Here is a 20446-nt window from a genome sequence, read left to right on the forward strand (position 1 = left end):
AGAAAGGGCCTTCGCCCTGTGCCGAATGGAAGATAGTGGAGACCCTTAGCACATAAGTGGTTTTATACTTTTTCAGATCCCCCTGAGTCCAGCCATGCCGGCTCCCATTTGGCTGTGACTACCCAGCATGCTTCATGCTGAGATGATCCAGCTACTGAAGGACTGCTCACGCCGGGAGCCGGCCTGTTGGGAGGGGGTTGGGTGAGTTTATTTCTTCATTTTTTTTTTTAGGAAGAAACAAATTTTTCTTTTTTAAATGTGGTGTGACTTGATGAAAATAGTGGCTGGAACTCTTCTCAATTAACTGTCCATATTATTTCTTCTTAACAGTATACTTCTAAGCAGAAGTGAAAGCACCTTATTTTAAATTGTATTTAAATTATTTTATGTAATTATTTAAAAAAAATAGAAATAGAATCATTGAGTTGGACATCCCAGTTCTAATGATACCTTTTAAAGGTATATATTTAAAATCTTAAAATGAAATTTTGTCTCTTTTTCTTTTTCTCTCCCTTTTGTGTTTTTTGTTTTTGTTTTTGTTTTCCTTTTTGGTTTTCGAGACAGGTTTTCTTTGTGCAACAGCCCTGGCTGTCCTGGAACTCACTTTGTAGACCAGGCTGGTCTCGAACTCAGAGATCCACCTGCCTCTGCTTCCTGAGTGCTGGGATTAAAGGTGTGAGCCACTGCTGCCTGCTAGTGTCTGTCTGTCTGTCTGTCTCTCTCTTCTCTCTTTTTTGGTTTTCGAGACAGTGTTTCTCTATGTAGTTTTGGTGCCTGTCCTGGATCTCGCTCTGTAGACCAGGCTGGCCTCAAACTCACAGAGATCCGCCTGGCTCTGTCTCCTGAGTGCTGGGATTAAAGGCGTGCGCCACCACCGCCTGACTAGTTTCTTTTTCTTAAGACTTTTAGTATGCACCTGAGCATCAGCTGGAGTGTTGGTGTGTTTGTCCTGTTGTGCAGTTGTTTGGACTACTTGAAGAGGAGGCCAGTCTGAAAGCATACACTTGTTTTCACTTGCTGCTGGGGTTTGCCAGACTGTCTCAGAAATACTCCACTATTTGAAATACTTATATTATTATTGTCTATAAATGAATGTAACCTTGGATAAGTTATTGACTTTTGCTTATTCCTCTTTAACATTTTGATATTTAGTTCTGGGAAACTACAACCAGGAAATTCTACTTTGGGGGAAGGTATCTTAGGAGTCATGGTTAGAGTTGTTCTGTAAGATGGTGAAACCTTTGTCCTGAGAAGGCTGCTATGGAGCAAAGCATTCAGTTTTAATTGGGCACTAAAGCAGCCAGTTAAAAGACTAACCTATGGGGCTGGAGAGATGGCTCAGAGGTTAAGAGCACTGACTGCACTTCCAGAGGTCCTGAGTTCAATTCCCAGCAACCACATGGTGGCTCATAGCCATCTATAATGAGATCTGGTGCCCTCTTCTGGCCTGCAGGGATATATGCAGACAGAACACTCACTATACATAATAAATAAATCTTTAAAAAAAAAAAAGACTAACCTATAGTTGATAGGGCTTTTTTTTTTTTTTTTTTTTCCATTTTGAGACAGACTTTCATTATATAGCCAGGCCTGCCTCAGCTTCCTGAGGGACTGATTGGTAGGCATGTGCCAATATGCCCTGGAATTCTGAAAAGTCAGCTTGGGCTTTAAAGTTGGTGGGTTTAGTTACTAACTAGCCAGAAGAGTTTAATTGTGGCCTAGCCTCTCAAGTCCAACTGTTTTGCTTTTCTGTTTTCTTGTGGTTCTATGGGCTTCTTTCTTTGATTCTGTCCTTAATGTTTAATTTTTTTCTTATTCTTTTTTGAGACAGAATTTTGTACAGCCCAGGTTGTCCTCTTTGAACTGCTCCCCTTCCTTCCCTCCTGAATACTGGGATAACACCCATGTTCCCCCATGCCTGACTAAACCTCAGTTGACATTGTTGGACATCTTAGTAACAGTTTCTAACCCTGGCAGCTCTAGCACTCTCCAGAGCATCATACTTTTACCTCTTGGTTCTTAGGTTTCTATCACCTTAGCTATTCCCCTGTGCCTATCTTAGGGGCTCTCAAGCTCATGTTTTGTAGTCTCTATCCTGTTCACTGGCCTGTGTGCAATCCACTCCCACAATTTTCTTCAGTTAACCCTGTCCATTCACGAATGGGAAGTCTCGTGGGTTGTCCTCATGCATAGCTGCTGCCTGGAGTAGAAGTTGTCATTAGTCTTTTTCCTAAAGTGAACTCTTGTTTAACTATCTCATTTCACTTTGGCTGGCCTACAGAGATCTGCCTGCCTCTGCCTCCCGAGTGCTAGAAAGGTGTGTGCCACCAGCTCCCGGCTTAGTTTGTATTTTAATTGTCAACTTTACTATTTGGCTTATTCTGTTCCTTTTTTTGTTTTGTTTTGTTTTGAGACATGGTTTCATGTAGCCCAGGCTGACCTTGAACTCCTAACCCTCCTGCCCCTCCCTGTCTTTCAAGTGCTGGGATTGCAGTCTTGTACATTTCACACCTGACTTACAATTTCATTCTTTAAAATATTAAAATCAGTTAAAAATTTAATACATAGTGAATCAGAAACTGCTATTGTGTCCAGTGGACCAGATTCTAAACTCTTAAGTCTTTTTGGTTTGTGTTTGAAACTAGGTCTGACACTATAGTGAAGTCTGACTTTGAGCATGAGAAAATCCTCCCAGTTTCCCAACTGTTGGAATTTCAGGTGTGTGGTGTGATTCCACACTAGCCCTCTACCCCACCTACCTTTTGTTTTATTTCTGATAGACTATCTCACACTAGTCCAAGCTGACCTCAGACTCATTCGTACATGTCAGTCTTTCAACCTCAGCCTCTGGAGTGCTTGGATTGTAAGTATGAGCAACCATGCCAGGCCACCTCTTAACTAATTGTGTGTGAGGGAAATGAGGTCTGGAGGCTTGAGGAGCCAGAAGAGGTGAGTGTAGTAGTGGAAAGGGGAATGGACTCGAGGGGAACGTCCTGGGAGTGTGGGGCCAGCTAGGGTCTCTGGGTGTGCCAGCAAGGGATTTGTTGTAGTTTCTGTTCCAACCATGGTTATGATGAACATGTACAGCCTGGGGCAGAGTCTCTGGGTGTGCCAGCAAGGGATTTGTTGTAGTTTCTGTTCCAACCATGGTTATGATGAACATGTACAGCCTGGGGCAGAGCAAACTGGGGTTTTCCAAGTAAATGCGGAATATGACGAAAATTGTAGGGTTCTATGTGATGGATTGTAATGATTGCCTAGAATTAAATTGAGGTGAAGTAGGGTGGAAGCCAGTCATGGTGGTCCATTTGCTGGGTCCTGTCTACTACTCAGGCTTGCTTAGGAGCATGGTTTTGAGTCCAGAGTCTTGAGGTCATCCTGGGCACTATAATGAGATCCTATTTTTATTTATTTGGAAGGGTATTTGTTTTTGTTGTTTTTGTTTTTGTTTTTGTTTTTTTTCAGACAGGGTCTCCCTGTGTAGCCCTAGCTAGCTGTCCTGAAATTTGGGAATCCCTCATGCTTCTCAATCCTGAGTGCTGGAATCATAGGTGTGAGCCACCATGCCTGGCTCTGACACCCCATCTCTTAAAAAAGAAGAACCAACAGGTTGAGATGTTGAAAATGTGATAAAAAGGGATGGATTTAAAGTCTTGTGAGATTGGAGGATTGTAAACTAGGGTGCCAGAGAGAACGAATGGGGGGCATTGAAATTATTATAAGCAGTTGGGGCTGGCAATAGAGCCCAGTAGGTAAAGATACTTGTGGCCAAGGCTGACCATCTGAATCCAATCCCTGTGACCCACATGGTGGGAAGAGCCCCAACTCCTTGGCATTTCTGACCACACACCCATCATGGCATATGCATGCCACCCCTAGCACACAGGATGAATAAGAGCTATATAAAATAAATGAGAAATTCTAGAGCTTGTAGTTCATGTATTCATAGAAGTGAGTTTCTCATCACGGGAGAGGACAAGGAAGTCACTCTCCATACTTATGTTTTCACAGTAACATGTGCCTCTGGGTTGAGACAAATGTATTTAGATAGTATATTCTACTTAAAGCACAAACTATTGAAGCTGAGACATAAAATTAAAGGATTAAGATCTGACTTTTCATTTCAAGTGCAGGACTACTCCCAAACCCCACGTTTTCAGGGATCGAATACAGGCTTTTAGTGTTAGGCATGTGAACTACATTGAGCCACATCCCAGCCCCTCACTGGGGGAGTCTAGGCAGGGGCTCTACCACTGAGCCACACCCCAGCCCCTCACTGGGGGATTCTAGGCAGGTGCTCTACCACTGAGCCACACCCCAGCCCCTCACTGGGGGATTCTAGGCAGGTGCTCTACCACTGAGCCACACCCCAGCCCCTCACTGGGGGATTCTAGGCAGGTGCTCTACCACTGAGCTATACCCAAGGTTGAGAGTAGTAGTCTGTTTTTTATTTATTTTTATTTTTGTTTTTACTCTCATATATTACATCTCAACTACAGTTTCCCCTCCCTTCTCTCTTAGTCCTCCCCTCCCCCAGAGTGGTACTTCTTAAAGTCTTGTGATGCTGGATCAGTTATTTCCTAATCTGGGGCTCACTGATAGACTTTGGAAATTGTAGGCATAGTTTTTATATGTTGTTACAGCTGGAGAAAGTGTTCATGGATTTCATTAAAATATTTGAGAACCTCATGCATATCTAAACACAGAGCTAGCTGTGTAAAGCATCTAATGTCAAAGGATGATGGGTTTTTGTTGTAGAGCTTAAGGTGGAACCCAAGTGCTCACATAAACTAGAAAAGCATCCTATCACTGAACCGTACAGCTCCACAGTGCACATTTTAAGGGACCGGGGATATTGAGACAGAGTCTAAGGTGAGTCAGGCTGGCCTCACACTGGTATGTAATAAAGATAGACCTCAAACTTCTGGTTCTCTTGCTTCCACTGCCTAAGTTTTGGGGTCACAGGTCTTCCTTCACCACATCAGCGGAGTGTAGTTTTGTTTGGAGACACAGTCTCACTGTGTCAGCCCTGGATGTGTAGCTTTACTTGTGTAATGGAGAAGAGCACCCACCGTTCCAGTGCTTAAATATTGCTTGTTACCCTTCATTTTTAAAAGTAATTTTGCTCCTATTCTTAAATTTTAGTATATGACTCTCAACCCCTCCACCAAGAGGAGGAATACTGGATCTCCAGACCGGAAACCCTCAAAGAAACCTAAAAGAGACAATTCTTCTCTGAGTTCCCCACTCAACCCTAAACTGTGGTGCCATGTGCACTTGGAGAAGTCGTTAAATGGCCCACCACTTAAAGTGAAGAACTCAAAGAATTCCAAGTCTCCAGAAGAGCAGTTGGAAGAGGTGATGAAAATCATGTCCCCCAACAAGCTCCACAGCTTCCACATTCCCAAGAAGGGCCCAGGCACCAGGAAGCCAGGGAAGCACAGTGACAAACCTCTGAAGGCCAGGGGCAGAAGCAAAGGCATCCTGAACGGTCAGAAGTCCACAGGCAGTTCCAAATCACCCAGCAAGTGCGTGAAGACTCCCAAGACCAAAATGAAGCAGATGACTCTGTTGGATATGGCCAAAGGGACCCAGAAGATGACTCGAGCCCCACGGAGTTCTGGGGGTGTGCCAAGGTCCTCTGGGAAACCTCATAAACACCTGCCTCCTGCCGCCCTGCACCTGATTGCCTATTACAAAGAAAATAAAGACAAAGAGGACAAGAAGAGCGCCCTGTCCTGCGTTATCTCCAAAACAGCTCGTATCCTCTCCAATGAAGATAGAGCCCGTCTTCCAGAAGAGCTGCGGACTCTGGTGCAGAAACGCTACGAGCTCCTGGAACATAAAAAGAGGTGGGCCTCGATGTCTGAAGAGCAACGGAAGGAATATCTGAAAAAGAAACGACAGGAGCTGAAGGAGAGGTTGCGGGCAAAAGCCAAAGAACGGAGAGAGAAGGAAATGCTGGAGAAGTTAGAAAAGCAGAAGCGATATGAGGACCAGGAGTTAGGTGGCAGAAACCTCCCGGCATTCAAGCTGGTAGATACCCCTGAAGGGCTGCCCAACACCCTTTTTGGGGATGTGGCCCTGGTGGTGGAGTTCTTGAGCTGTTACTCGGGGTTGCTCTTGCCTGATGCTCAGTACCCCATCACTGCTGTGTCCCTAATGGAAGCCCTGAGTGCAGATAAAGGTGGTTTTTTGTACTTGAACAGAGTGCTGGTCATTCTGCTCCAGACCTTACTTCAGGATGAAATTGCAGAAGACTACGGAGAACTGGGGATGAAACTGTCGGAGATCCCCCTCACTCTGCATTCTGTCTCAGAGCTGGTCCGGCTCTGCTTGCGCAGGTGTGATGTGCAGGAGGACAGTGAGGGCTCGGAAACCGAGGACAATAAAGATTCCACCCCATTTGAGGATAACGAGGTGCAGGATGAGTTCCTAGAGAAGCTCGAGACCTCAGAGTTCTTTGAGCTGACCTCAGAGGAGAAGCTGCGGATATTGACAGCTCTGTGCCACCGGATTCTCATGACGTACTCTGTGCAAGACCACATGGAGACAAGACAGCAGATGTCTGCAGAGTTGTGGAAGGAGCGGCTTGCTGTGCTGAAGGAGGAGAATGATAAGAAGAGAGCGGAAAAACAAAAGCGGAAGGAGATGGAAGCCAGAAATAAAGAAAACGGCAAAGAGGAGAACGGGCTAGGCAAGATGGACAGGAAAAAAGAAATCGTGAAGATTGAGCACCAAGTCGAAATGGAAGCAGATGACATGATCAGTGCTGTCAAGAGCAGGAGGCTGCTTAGCATGCAAGCTAAGAGGAAGCGGGAGATCCAGGAGAGAGAGACCAAAGGTAAAATTTGTCCTGAGAGGGTCAGGAAAGCCTTTTTGTGGGTAGGAGAAGAACAGAAAGTACTGGAATAATGGTAGGGTATCTGTCATAACTATTAACTTGTTCTGTGTGTAGTAACCTAGCACTCTCTAAGATATTTTTGTTTTCTCATAGTTTTGAAACAAGCTCTTATTATTAGCCCAGGCTTTCCTGACACTTACTGTGTAGCTTCCGTGCTCAGCTGAGTGGCTTTGTGCACTTCCACATAATTGTGTGTGTGTGTGTGTGTGCTGGAGAGATGGCTTAGCAGTTAAGAGCACTGGCTGTTCTTCCAGAGGACCTGGGTTCAATTCCCAGGACCCACATGGCCGCTCACAACTAATTCCAGAGGATCCAACCCCCCACTTCTTGCCTCCACAATCATGCAGTGGTGCATAGACATACATGTAGGCAAAACACCCATAATACTTATTAAATAAAGAAATAAGGGGCTGGAGAGATGGCTCAGAGGTTAAGAGCACTGACTGTTCTTCTAGAGGTCCTGAGTTCAATTCCCAGCAACCACATGGTGGCTCACAACCATCTGTAATGAGATCTGGTGCCCTCTTCTGGCCTGCAGGGATACAGGCAGACAGAACATTGTATACACAATAAATAAATCTTTAAAAAAAAAAGAAAGAAAGAAATGAGCAAACAAATAAGTGGGGGGCCTGGGGATGGTAGTAAACCAGGTAATAATAACCTATGTAAATAGTGTTTTGCGGCAGGTGAGATATATGCCTAGGAATGAAATTACTGAGTTCTGTAGCATGCTTAGCTATTTGAAGTGTTCCCGGGCCATTTACAAATCGGCTGTACAGTTTTACATTCTTATCACCAGGGTGATGAGGGTTTTGATTTTCCATGTCTTCACCAGCTCTGTCTTTAACATTTACTTTTGTACTTAATCTCTTCTGTAACTGCTGTAATTATACTGTTAACCAGTCTAGAAAACTTTATTAAAGGCCACAAATTTTATACTTGAACATATTTTTGTGGTTCCAGGAATCAAATAGAGGGTTTTGAATGGGCCAGGCAAGCACTGTACCACTAACCACTAGCCCAAGCTTTTCCATGTTGTTTAGTTTTTTTTTTTAAATAACTTGAAATTTCTAGGTATAGCTTTATTTTTTTTTTTAAAGATTTATTTATTTATTATGTATGACCAGAAGAGGGAGCCAGATCTCATTAGGTGGTTGTGAGCCACCATGTGGGTGCTGGGAATTGAACTCAGGACCTCTGGAAGAGCAGCCAGTGCTCTTAACCTCTGAGCCATCTCTCCAGCCCCATGTTGTTTAGTTTTGTTGAGGCGGTATCTTACTGTGTTCCCCTGGCTTGCCTGGAACTCAGAGATCTTCCTGGCTCTGCCTCCCAAATGCTGGGATTAAATGCATATGCTACCATACTGAGCTAATTTTAAAAAATCAATATTAAATTTTAAATAAATAGATTTTTACTTTATTTTTTCAAAATCCTATCTGTTGATGAATGTTTCTATATTTTCCCCATATTGTAGATATGATCATCAGAGATGGAGGGTCTGATGTAAGCATTATGACATTGTAAATAGCAGTCTTCTGAACATTATAGTACTAGAATTTGACAGGGAAAAACTTAAAGTCTAGATTGATAGACTTGTTTGGTTTTGGTTTTGTTTATTTGTTGTTTTTGTTCGTCTGTTTTTGATTTTTTTTTTTCAGGACAGAGTTTCTCTGTGCAACAGCTCTGGCTGTCTTGGAACTTCATTTGTTTGCCCTGAACTCACAGAAATCCTCCTGCCTTTGCCTCCCAAGTCCTGAGATTAAAGGCATGCACCACCACTGCCCGACCAATGGACTGTTTTTATTGAACAAAATTCCACATGTCAATCAAGTTGGAGGCCAGCCTGGGCTATATGAGACTCTGTCTCAACTCTCCTAACCCCATGATTTTTCTTTCATCATAGGAAGTAATAACATTAATTCTTGTATTACTCTTTGTTTTATATGTTTATATAAAACAGTGCTTTGTCTGTACGTATATATGTGTACCATATATCTGCCTGGTGCCCCTAGAACTTAAGTTACTTATGGTTGTGAGCTGCCATGTGGGTGTGCTGAAAAGTGAATCGAGATCCTCTGTAAGAGCAGGAAGTGCTCCCAACTCTGAGTCATTTCTCCAGCCCCCCAGGTAATGACTTTATTTTAAAGAAAAAAAGTAGTGTGGTAGTTGTGCTGCATGCCTTTAAACCCAGTGGGGTGGGGTGGGGTGGGGGCAGAATCAGGCAGTTCTGTGAGTTCGAGCCCACTTGGTATAAATACTGAGTTCCAGGACAGTCAGAGCTACACAGAGAAACCCTGTGTAACCTGTGAAACCCTGGGAAAACCAAAAAAGAGGAATGGGAAAAGCAGGCACAGTAGCCTACACATTTAATTTCCACACTCAAGAATAAGATCTCCCTAAGTTCAGACCAACCAGGGATACATAGTGAGATCCTGTCTGAAAAACGAAAAAAAGCATCAGCTTTCTGATTAGCCAAGTGTTAGTTTGTACAATATTGTGTGTGTGTCGTTTGGATTTGAGTGCTAGGCAAATACTCCCACTGAACTATACTCCCAGTTCTACAATAATTACTGCCTCTGTTTCCCTGTCCTTACTTTCTTTTTGTTTGTTTGTTTGTTTGTTTTTTTCTGTCAGTGACATTCAGGCAATGGGCAGTGGTGGCACACACCTTTAATCCCAGCACTCAGGAGGCGGACGCAGGTGGATCTCTGAGTTGAAGGCCAGCGTGATCTATATTGCAAGTTTCAGGCCAGCTAGAGCTACATAGAGAGAACCTGTCTGTAAATAAATAAATACATACATATTAAAGACAGATTGCTGTCAGGTTCTTCTGGACCAAAATATTTCTTTTTGGGGGGAGGAGGGTTGGTTTTTCAAGACAGGGTTTCTCTGTGTGGTCCTGACTGTCCTGGAACTCCCTCTGTAGACCAGGCTAGCCTTGAGCTTACAGAGGTTACTTGCCTTCTATGGGATAAAAGGCATGTGCCACCACATCCAGCTTGACTGAAATATATTCTCTTTAATTCATCCCGGTCTGTTTAGGGATCCTGTGGCAGTGAGGGGTGTGACCTTGTGAAGATGTAAGGACTGTAGGAGGATCATAGAGTTCCACCTTAGATGGCAGAGGAAAGACCAGTAAATATGTACTTCATACAGACACTTTCTGGTTTTTAATCTTTACCAGTGAGATTGGAACGGGAAGCTGAAGAGGAACGAATGAGGAAGCATAAGGCGGCTGCTGAGAAGGCTTTCCAGGAAGGGATTGCCAAGGCGAAGCTCGTCCTCCGCCGGACGCCTATTGGTACAGACCGCAACCATAACAGGTAAGTTACTTGACTTAATTTCTGTGTCTTGTGGATGGTCATTGTTGTTACGAGTTAGGTGCTCGAAATGGACTGTTCTGTTCAGTTTTCTACTTGTTTGTAGGCATGATTGCCTGTTGTCCCTTTATTAACTATTACTGGTGCTGATGCTGGCTTTACAAAGTTAGGTAAGACAATCTCCCAGGCTCGCTGCTAGCTTATGGCAGAGCTCTTGCATAATCCTTGGGTTCTATTCCCAGTGCTGGGGGTGGGGAGAATCTGCTCTGGTCCTTGAAGGTACCATAGATAGGAAAATTAAATAACAGACAGATGAACTGTAATCCAAATACTTCTTTTAAAATGGTTTAATATTTTGGGGCTGCAGAGATGGTTCAGTGATTAAGAGCACTTACTGCTCTTGTATAGGACCTGGGTTTGGTGACTCACAGCCTTTTGTAACTCTAGTTCCAGGGCATCTGACACCCTCTCTGATTCTAGTGGGACACCAGTCACATATACATACATGAAGAAAAAACACTGACATACATAAAATCATTTTTTTTAAGTAAGTATTTTAAATTCATGCATTGTGTGGAACCTAAAGATACAGAATAGACGTTACAGAAATGACACAGGCCTTAGATGAGTTCCTGATGCCAAGGCATCTTTGTTACCTTTTCTTTCTTTACAACTTCTCTGTGTCAGATTGGGAGGAAGGCACTGCCAGCTGGGATTCCTGCTCCTCCCTGTCCACGGTCCCACTTATCGTGGACGTTACTAATTAAGTGCTGGTTGTGCTTTGTAGATACTGGCTCTTCTCAAATGAAGTCCCAGGGTTGTTCATTGAAAAGGGCTGGGTACATAACAGCATTGACTACCGATTCAAGCATCACCGCAAAGACCACAGCAATTCACCTGATGAGGATTACTATCCCCGAAGTAAGTATATCTGCTGCAGAGGCTGTTCACTTAGAGTATGGTGTCAGCCTGTCACAGGTGGGAAATGTTGATGTCCAAAATACGTGAAGTCTGAAGTATGGAGCAGCACAAAGCACTGTGGAGTACTGGTTCTCCTTTGTGAGGTGTGACTTCTGGGATCTGTGACTACACCATTGCTCCAGAAACAAACAGCTGTTTGCTCCAGAACCAAAACTGTGAAACAGTGTCTTGCTCTATAGTTCAGGCTATACTAGAACTATCAATACTTTGGCCTCAGCCTCTAAGTGCCAGGATTGCAGTTGTACACTTCTCCAGACGTTGAGGTGGGAGCCACATTGAGGACTGCCTTTCCTGTCACGTACCCCAGGTGCCTGTGTTCTTCATGACCACCCTAGCTTCCGACTCAGCTTGGTGAAGATGAGCGTGTAGAGAGGAAGAGAACCTAGTAGCCCTGTTCCTAGCAAAATGAGAGAAGAGCTGATGCATGTGGTTAGAGATTTTACAGAAATAGTTTCCAGATTTTGTATCTTAAAAATGTCTGTAAAGCCAGGCAGTGGTAGTGCACACCTTTACTTTAATCCCAGCACTCAGGAGGCAGAGGCAGGTGGATCTCGGTAAGTTCGAGGTCAACCTGGGCTACAGAGTGAGTTCCAAGATGGGCTCCAAAGCTACACAGAAAAACCCTGTCTCGAAAAACTGAAAAAAGTAAATAAACAAATGTCTGTAGGGGTGTCAAACCTAGAATTGAGGTAGGAGACCAAGGAAACAGTTACATGCCTTCTTTCTCTACTTTTAAAATTAATTATGAACCATGTATTATGCAAAGCAAATTTAGGTGTGCTGGGGGTTTGACGGCAAAAAAGTCGAGCTCCTGAATGTCACTGCATTGTAGCTCTAGTAAGGAGAATATAGACAATATTTAACTTTATATAAGTGACTGATTGTTGTGAAGGTAGTCTCAGCTCTTAGGATCCTGAGGCAAGAGGGTTGTGATTTTGAGATCAACCTGGACTACATGGTGTGACCCTGTCTCAAAGGTGCAGAAGGTTTACGGGGACTAAGGCACAAAGACTGGAGTCTGCAGTTGCAGTTCCTTGGAAGGCTGAAGCAAGGGGATTGCTTGAACCCAGGAGTTGAACGGGACAAAACAGGGAGACCACCACCTGCTTGGGATCTCATAACTAGGATGGTTTTGAAGACTTTTTTTTTTTTTTTAAGGTTTTATAAATAAGCCAGGTGGTGGTGGCAGCCCACACCTTAAATCCCAGCATTCGGGAGGCAGAGGCAGGTGAATCTGTATGAATTTGAGGCTAGCCTGATCTACAGAGCAAGTTGTTCCAAGACAGCCAGGGCTACTCAAAGAGGGAAAAAAAAAATTATAAGTATGTGTTTTGCTTGCATGTATGTGCAAGGTGGTGCCATGTGCATTTATTACCAGTGGAAGTCAGAAGAGGGCATCAGACTGTCTGGACCTAGAGTTACAGATATGTTAGCTGCCCTGTATGTAGGCTCTGGGATTTAAACCCTGGTCCTATGGAAGAGTAGCCAGTGCTCTTAGCCCAGGAGCCCTGGCTTTGGAGTCTTTTCTGTAGCCTAGGACAACCTTGAACTCTTGATTCTCCTGCCTCTACCTCTCAAGTCTCTGGGATTACAGGCAAGCAACATCTTGCCTGATTTTTATTCCTTTTTGAAACAAAAATACTTTTTTTTTTTAGGTTGACAGGGGTGGGTATGGAATTTTTTTTTTTTTAATGTCCGTGGCTGTTGTGCCTGTGTGTGTCTGCACCACATGTATACAGGCCTGGTGTCCTCTGAGGCCCAGCACTTGTGAACCACCCTGTCTCCAATAAATAAATAAATGGGTGATTTAGAAGAGTTATGAAGAATCACTGATATTTTTCATCTGAATGCTGGTTATGAGGTATATTAATTGGTAAAATAAGTGTAAGTGTACTCTTCTGGATACATTATTCTTTCTTCAATTGTGTGTATATGTGTTGAATATTCAAAAAGAAAGAAACTTTTTCAGATTAGAAGATGCTTGAGTTAGGCGATTTCTTTGTCATTAGAAAATGTCCTATGGGCCTTGATAGGAAGTTTGGTAGCGTCTCCACCTCAACCCCTAGATGTCAGTAGCCGCGTCCAAATGTCTCCAAACCCTGCAAACGGCCTGTGGCAGGCAGCTCCCTCCCTGTTAAGAGTCATTGGGTTATAATAACTTTAGAGACACTCCTAATGCAAACTTAATATTTGCGGAATTATTAATAAGAAAACCACTCATTTCTTTGTGCAGTGAAAACATTAAGGCTTTTTCATGGTAAATTTTTATTTTACTTTTGTTTTGTTTTGTTTTGGTTTTGGTTTTTCAACACAGGGTTTCTCTGTGTAGCCCTGACTGTTCTGGAACTCACTCTGTAGACCAGGCTGACCTTGAACTCAGATATCCACCTGCTTCTGCCTCCCAAGTGCTGGAATTAAAGGCTGAGCCACCACATCTTGCAGAAGGAACAATTTCTTTATTTGCTTTGATACAAAGTTATTTAGTCATTTCTATCCTGATATCTTTTTTTGTGTGCGTGCATGCATGTGTGTTTATGTAGCTCAGCTATCTTCGAACTCACTCTGTAGATCAGGCTGGCCTCAGACTCACAGAGATCTACCTTCTCTGCCTCTGAGTGCTGGGATTAAAGGCTGCACCACCACTGCCCTGAAAGGTAGTTTGCCTAAGGTTTAAACTGTGCAGCTGTTGAACTGTAGAGAATAAATGTAGATGTTCTCGGCAGTTGTGTCTGATAATCCCATTAAAAACGTAATGTACTGTGTATTGATTGTGTGTATTATACATACCCTACCAGATGTGGAGTTTAGCTCCATAGCTGCTACTTGCAGTGTACAGTGCCAGCTGTTTACCCTGGTGGCTGCCTAGCATTATGAAAGTCTAAGACTACTGTGCTAAAATGCCAGCCCTGGAAAGGGCTTGAAAATACAGTTTCCAATAGGAACTGCTTGTCACTATTACTACAAACAAAAGAGTTGGGGACCATGCATACTACATAGACGATACTAATATCCACTGTTGTTTTTTGGTTTTTTTTTAAGATTTATTTATTTATTATGTACACAGAAGAGGGAGCCAGATCTCATTACAGATGGTTGTGAGTCACCATGTGGGTGCTGGGAATTGAACTCAGGACCTCTGGAAGAACAGTTGGTGCTCTTAACCTCTGAGCCATCTCTCCAGCCCAATATCCACTGTTTTAAAAACTTTTTGTTTGTTTGTTTCTTTTTTATTTTTTTGAGACAGGGTTTCTCCATGTAGCTTTTGTGCTACAGGCTGGCCTTGAACTCAGAGATCCACCTAGCTCTGCTTCCCAAGCGCTGGGATTGAAGGCATGCACCACCACCGCCCAGCTAAAAACATTTTTTTTTTTTAAACAAGCAGATACTTTCTCAAAGTTTGGAATTTCATTTTTCCTCATAATATAACTTTGCATATTATGTAATGGTCCTACATAACATGAATACTCGTGAATAGGAGTATTTTAGATAGTTCTTAAATTTTATTAATTAAAATTTAATCGTTTAGTAATTATAAACATGTTCTGTGATTAATAGGCAGCATCTGTATATTGTGGGGCTGGGCATGGAGTCTGCTTAGGTTTATAATAAGGAGTTGGGTTTTTAATGTTAAACTTAACATTTGCGTTTTCCTTAGGTAAGAAAGCAAACTTAGGCAAAAATGCGAGTGTGAATGCACACCATGGATCAGCACTAGAAGCTGCTGTGGAGACCACGGTGCCCAAGCAAGGACAGAACCTATGGTAACAGGAACACCCATTGGCTTGCTCAGTTTATTCCTTTCCAATGCTGAGAAGAAAACAGTTAAAACAGTGACATTAAGGATTGTTTGTGTTGCTTGATTTTTGCATATCAAAGCTTACTGTTGGTCAAGGGGTGTGGCTCTGTTGGTAGAGTGCTTGCCTAGCATGAGTGAAGCCCTGAGTTGTATCTCAAGTAGCTCATAAGCTGTGTGTGGTACATTCCTGTAATCCCAGCACTCAGGAGATGGGAGCAGGAGGATCAGGGGTTTATTTGTTTGGTCTTTTTATTTGATTTTTTTAGAGACAGGATTTCTCTGTGTAGCCTTGGCTGTCCTGGAACTCAGATCTGCCTGCCTGTGCCTCCCAAGTGCTGGGACTAAAGGCCTGCGCCACTACTGCCTGGCTAGGATCAGGAGTTAAAGGCCAGCCTGGGCTACATGAGACCCTGTCTCAAAAGAAACAAATCAAAAAAAAAAAAACTCACTGTTTTAAAACCAAATGTGATTTTTTGGTAACAAGCTATTTTTCTCAAAGTTTAGGATTTGCTTTTCTCTGCTTGTTCTTGTTTGGTTTCTGTTGCTGTAATTAAGCACTGTGGCCAAAAACAGTTTGGGGAGGAAAAGGTTTATTTTGGCTTATAGGTTGCAGGCTGTCTTCCAGGAGAGCCGGAGCAGGAGCTCATGGAAGGAGTCACACAGGGATGGTGTTGACTGACTTGCTCCCAGGCTCACCTGCAGCTGCCTTCTTTCCACCTGCTTTGGGATGGTGCTGGCCACAGTGGGCTGGATCCTCCTATATCAACTAGCAATCAAGAAAATGCCCCACAGACATGCCCACAGGCCTATGATGGAAGCAAGTCCTCATCTGAGGGTCTCTCTTCCCTCTTGTGTCCAATTGACAACCTAGATTAGCTATCAGACCCTTTATAATAGAATTTTGTATATTATGAGCTGAATTCATCCCAGAGAATTGAGACACAGCGTCTTACACTATAGCTCAGGCCAGTCTGAAACGCACTGTGTAACCTAGGCTGGCTTTGAGCTCACTCAAATCTTCCTGCCATAGCAGGAATCCCAAATGGTAGGATTACAGGTGTGCACCATCAAGTCTATGCAGCATTGCCGAATGCTCTTGTTTCGGGTCAGAAATACGAAGTATTTTGAATTTGGTGATTACACTTTACAGACTATGTATAAAGTAAAATTAAGACACATACAGTCATTAAGTGAATTTTACTCATTGAAAACATTTTTTAAATAGCTATTGGTCTCTGTGTATGTACAATTCTGCTTTAGGCAAAGAGCTAGATTTTGAGACAGTCTTTGCTACTTTTGATTACATAAAATATGTTTGGTGCAATCACCTATATCTTAGCTATTTTAGTTTGAGGTATAAATTTACTTTTTGAAGTTGCATGAGGAGGTATAAAGTCTGTCTCTGGGCTGAGCAGTGGTGACTCGCTCCTTTAATCCAGCACACGAGAGACAGGGGCTAGCCTGGTCTACAGAGCAAATTCCAGGACAGCTGGGACTACACAGGGAAACCTTAACTCAGAAAACATTCAAACAAACAAATGTCTGTATTGTAGCAGGAGACCACGTTGGCCTCGTGGAAATAGTAAATTAGGTGTCCTAATGGTGAACTTAGACGGAAAGCAGTCTGGAATTCTGTGTTTCTCACTCACTGTCAGCCTGAGACTCCATACACTGTTTGATTTGAACTGTTTTTCCAACTTGTAACGTTTGTTATGCTTCTGCAGGTTCCTGTGTGATAGTCAGAAGGAACTGGATGAGTTGCTAAATTGCCTTCATCCTCAGGGAATAAGAGAAAGTCAGCTTAAAGAAAGACTGGAAAAAAGGTAAGGGTTTCCTCTTGTTTACCACATCTTCTCAGTGTAAATGTCAATATCTGAGCAATGTGGTTTTGAAATAGGCTCTCTGTGTAGACTAGGCTGGCCTCAAACTCAGAGACATCTGCCTGCCTCTGCCTCCCTAGTTCTGGGACTAAAGGTGTGCACCACGGTACCCAGCAGTAAGATGTTTTTTTGGTTTGGGCTTGTTTGCATGCTTTCTTTTTGTGTGTGTGCGTTTTTTTTTTTTTTAATTTACTGATGTTTTGTGTTTGAGTGTTTTGTCTTCATGTATGTCTCTACCATGTGTATGTAGTGTCCTGAAAGGCCAGAAGAAGGCGAGGAATCTCCTGAGACTGGAGTTACATATGGTTGTGAGCCACCATGTAGATGTTTAGCAATCAAAACTTGGGTCCTCTGGAAGAGCAGCCAGTGTTCTTAATGGCTGAGCCATCTCTCCAGCCTCAGCTTGTAAGCTTGTTCAAAACAGTGTCTTATGTAGCCTAGACTAGCTTTGAACTCACTTTATAGCCAAAATGACAACTTCAAACCTTCCTGCCTCTACCCTCTATGTGATGGTGTAGGTCTCAAGGAGCTCTTGGCTAGAGCTGTGTACAACCATACCTGGCTTTTTGTTGATAATCTATTAAAGTTATAAAAATAAGTCTGTAATTTTGATGCTGATTTAACTTGTAATTTTTTGTTTTGTTTTGTTTTTTAAGATTTATTATGTATACGGTGTTCTGTCTGCAAGGCAGAAGAGGGCGCCAGATCTCATTATAGATGGTTGTGAATCACCATGTGGTTGCTAGGGGTTGAACTCAGGACCTCTTGTCGGCAGCCAGTGATCTTAACTGCTGAGCCATCTCTCTAGCTCCTAACTTGTAGTCTTTTTGAGCATGTTTGTTTAGATAAAATACACATTTTAGGTCACATGATCCAGGGTAGCATATTTGATCTTTGGCTAGTGTGTGCCCTGCACCAAGCAAGCTGTGAACCACGGTAGTTAAGAGCATTGCACAAATGCTTTCCTAGCTGAGTTAACGTTCAAACCTGATCTGTCAGTATTCACAATAGACCAGAGGTAGAAGTACCATAAATACCTATCAGTTGATTAGCAGAAGACAGAATGTGACCTGTCTAAACAGCATATTCGCACGAGAAGGGACGGAAGCTGGAGAGCTTGTTGCACAGAACACATACAGACAAAAGACCCATAAACGTTAAAAAAAAAAATAAAGAGTGAAGCACTAGTTTGTGTTGCCACCTGGGTGTCAAAACATTGTGCTCAGCAAAAGAAGCCAGACATGAAAGGCTGCATATTGTATGATTCTGTTTGTGTGAAGCATCAACATCAGTATGGATAACAGAGAAACTGAGAGCCAGTTATTTGCCTGTAGTTATTACACTGGGGCATGTAGAAGTGCCTCTAAATGTTTCTATACTCCTTTTCCTAATCCTAATTCTTGTAGGTACCAAGAAATTACTCACTCCATTTATCTGGCTCGGAAGCCAAATCTGGGTCTAAAAGCTTGTGACGGCAACCAGGAGCTCCTGGACTTCCTGAGGAGTGACCTTATTGAAGTGGCAACGAGGCTGCAGAAGGGAGGCCTTGGCTACATGGAGGGGACAGCAGAGTTCGAAGCCCGGGTAAGAGTGCAGGGAAGGACCGTGAATGCTGCTGCTCCAGAAGCTCAGCAGGGAGTCACTTCCAGAGCTGGTGTCTTACCTGCTGAAATAAAGCGGGTCGTGGTTCCATTTGGGGGTGTTGTGCATAATATATGTGGGAGCAAAAGTTGATGCATATAATTGTTTTCTTTGTCATCTCTTTTGTTTGCTAAGTATTTATCAGGAAATGGGCCAAATTCAATTCTTTCTCTTGCTGAAATTGAGTTATTATTCTTTCTGGCTTGCCCTTTTTTTATTAGGCAGGGTTTATGTGACCCCACAAGAACTCACTGTGTAAGATCAGGCTGGCCTCAAACACAGTAATCTCTTGATTGTGCTTCCCAAGTGCTGGCAGGAAAGGTGTGCTCCACCATGCCTGACTATATAGTTTTAAATTGGTATGCCTTATGTAACTGACAAGATAGTAATGCACGGTGTGTAATGCAAGTTTTCGAGCCAAGGGGGCAGTTCAGTGACTAAGAGCACGTACTGCTCTTACAGAGCACCCACATTCAGTTCCCAGCACCCACATCAGGCAGTTCACAGCCACCTGGACCTCCAGCTCTAGAGGATCAGACACCTCTGGCCCCTTTGGGCATTGCACTCTTGTACACGTACTCCAAGCAGACACATACATACAATTAAAAATAAAATGAATCTTTATAAAAAATGTAAGCCCAGTTTGGTATTGCATGCCTTTAATCCCAGTACTTAGGAGGCAGAGGTAAGCAGGTCTTTATGAATTGGAGGCCAGCCTGGTCAAATAGTGAATTCCAAGCCAGCCAGGATTACATAGTGAGACCCCGAACCCAAAAAAACTATTTATTTATTTGTTTGCTTGCTTATTTATTTATTTATTTATTTATTTTCCCTTTTCTTTTGAGACAGTGTGTTACTATGTAGCCTTGGCTGGTGAGAAACTTGGTATGTGGATCAACCTGTCCTCCAGCTTAAGAGATCTGTCTCCTCTGCCTCCCAAGTGCTAGGATTAAAGGCTTGTACCACCACTCCCTGATAAAAAGTTTATTTTGGTTATGTGTTAGATATGTGCATATGTTCTTGTCCTGGAAGCCAGAAGTGCTAGATCCCACTGGTGATTGTGACCCTCCAGACATGGGTGCTGGGATCTGGTCCTCTGCAAGAACAGTGCACTCTCTTCACTGCTGAACCATCTCTGCAGCTTCAGAAAGAATATAATTGTGATAGTGTGACTGCCTCTTCATTCATAAAATAAACAAAGGTTTAATGGAGATGGAGAATGGAAAGCTCAGTGCCTGACCTCAGCCAGAAAGTGCCGAAAGCTTGAGCCTTCTCCAACTGTCTTTGCTTTTCTTGCCTGTGTTTTATTTCTGGTTTTAATTTTGTGGTGCTGATGTTTAAGCTCACAGCCGCACACATGCTAGGCACACCCTCTGCCTCAGCCCTTTAGTTTGTCCTGCGTGTCATGGGTAATAAGGACTGAATGGAAGAATTCCTTGGAGCAGATGGAATTTCAGCGTTCTGGATCCTTTCACTGGGGAAGTGGAGGTAGTCAGAGGCACTGTTAGATATGGAGTCCTTCTAACTAAGACAGCAGTAGTTCATGGTAGGGAGTTTAGAGACAGACTTCTTTCTTTGTCCTCTTGGCCTCCACTCATTTTTAAATTCTTTCCTGTAGGTCATTTCCTTAGAGAAACTGAAGGATTTTGGTGAATGTGTCATTGCCCTTCAGGCCAGTGTCATAAAGAAATTTCTGCAAGGATTCATGGCTCCCAAACAGAAGAAAAGAAAACTCCAAAGTGAAGATTCCATAAAGTGTGAGGAAGTGGATGAAGAGAAAAAGATGGCTGAGGAAGCAAAGGTATTCAGTTACTGAGTCTGAGCTGGGGATTCTTGCTTTAGGGAACTGAGTGTGTGGGATGAGAAGTGGGGAGGCCGTTAGAATAGTAGGACAAGCTGTCTGTCGAGTTCCCTGTGTGTGCTC

At 43.1% G+C, this 20446-nt stretch overlaps 1 protein-coding gene across 2 annotated transcripts in view; it reads left to right on the top strand.

Annotated features, from left to right (window-relative positions):
• The window catches only part of Baz1b (bromodomain adjacent to zinc finger domain 1B), a 60945-nt gene that overhangs the window by 25663 nt on the left and 14836 nt on the right, over nt 1-20446 (top strand). For both annotated transcript variants that reach the window (XM_052753971.1, XM_052753972.1), the window contains exons 7-13: nt 5146-6844; nt 10089-10227; nt 11012-11145; nt 14861-14966; nt 16726-16824; nt 18288-18465; nt 20141-20323. In XM_052753971.1, coding sequence (XP_052609931.1) covers nt 5146-6844; nt 10089-10227; nt 11012-11145; nt 14861-14966; nt 16726-16824; nt 18288-18465; nt 20141-20323 — 2538 coding nt within the window. The remainder of the gene's footprint in view (nt 1-5145; nt 6845-10088; nt 10228-11011; nt 11146-14860; nt 14967-16725; nt 16825-18287; nt 18466-20140; nt 20324-20446) is intronic.

Source organism: Peromyscus californicus, unplaced genomic scaffold, assembly GCF_007827085.1.
Source record: "Peromyscus californicus insignis strain IS unplaced genomic scaffold, ASM782708v3 Scaffold_2__1_contigs__length_46816999, whole genome shotgun sequence".
Classification (NCBI taxonomy): domain Eukaryota; kingdom Metazoa; phylum Chordata; class Mammalia; order Rodentia; family Cricetidae; genus Peromyscus; species Peromyscus californicus.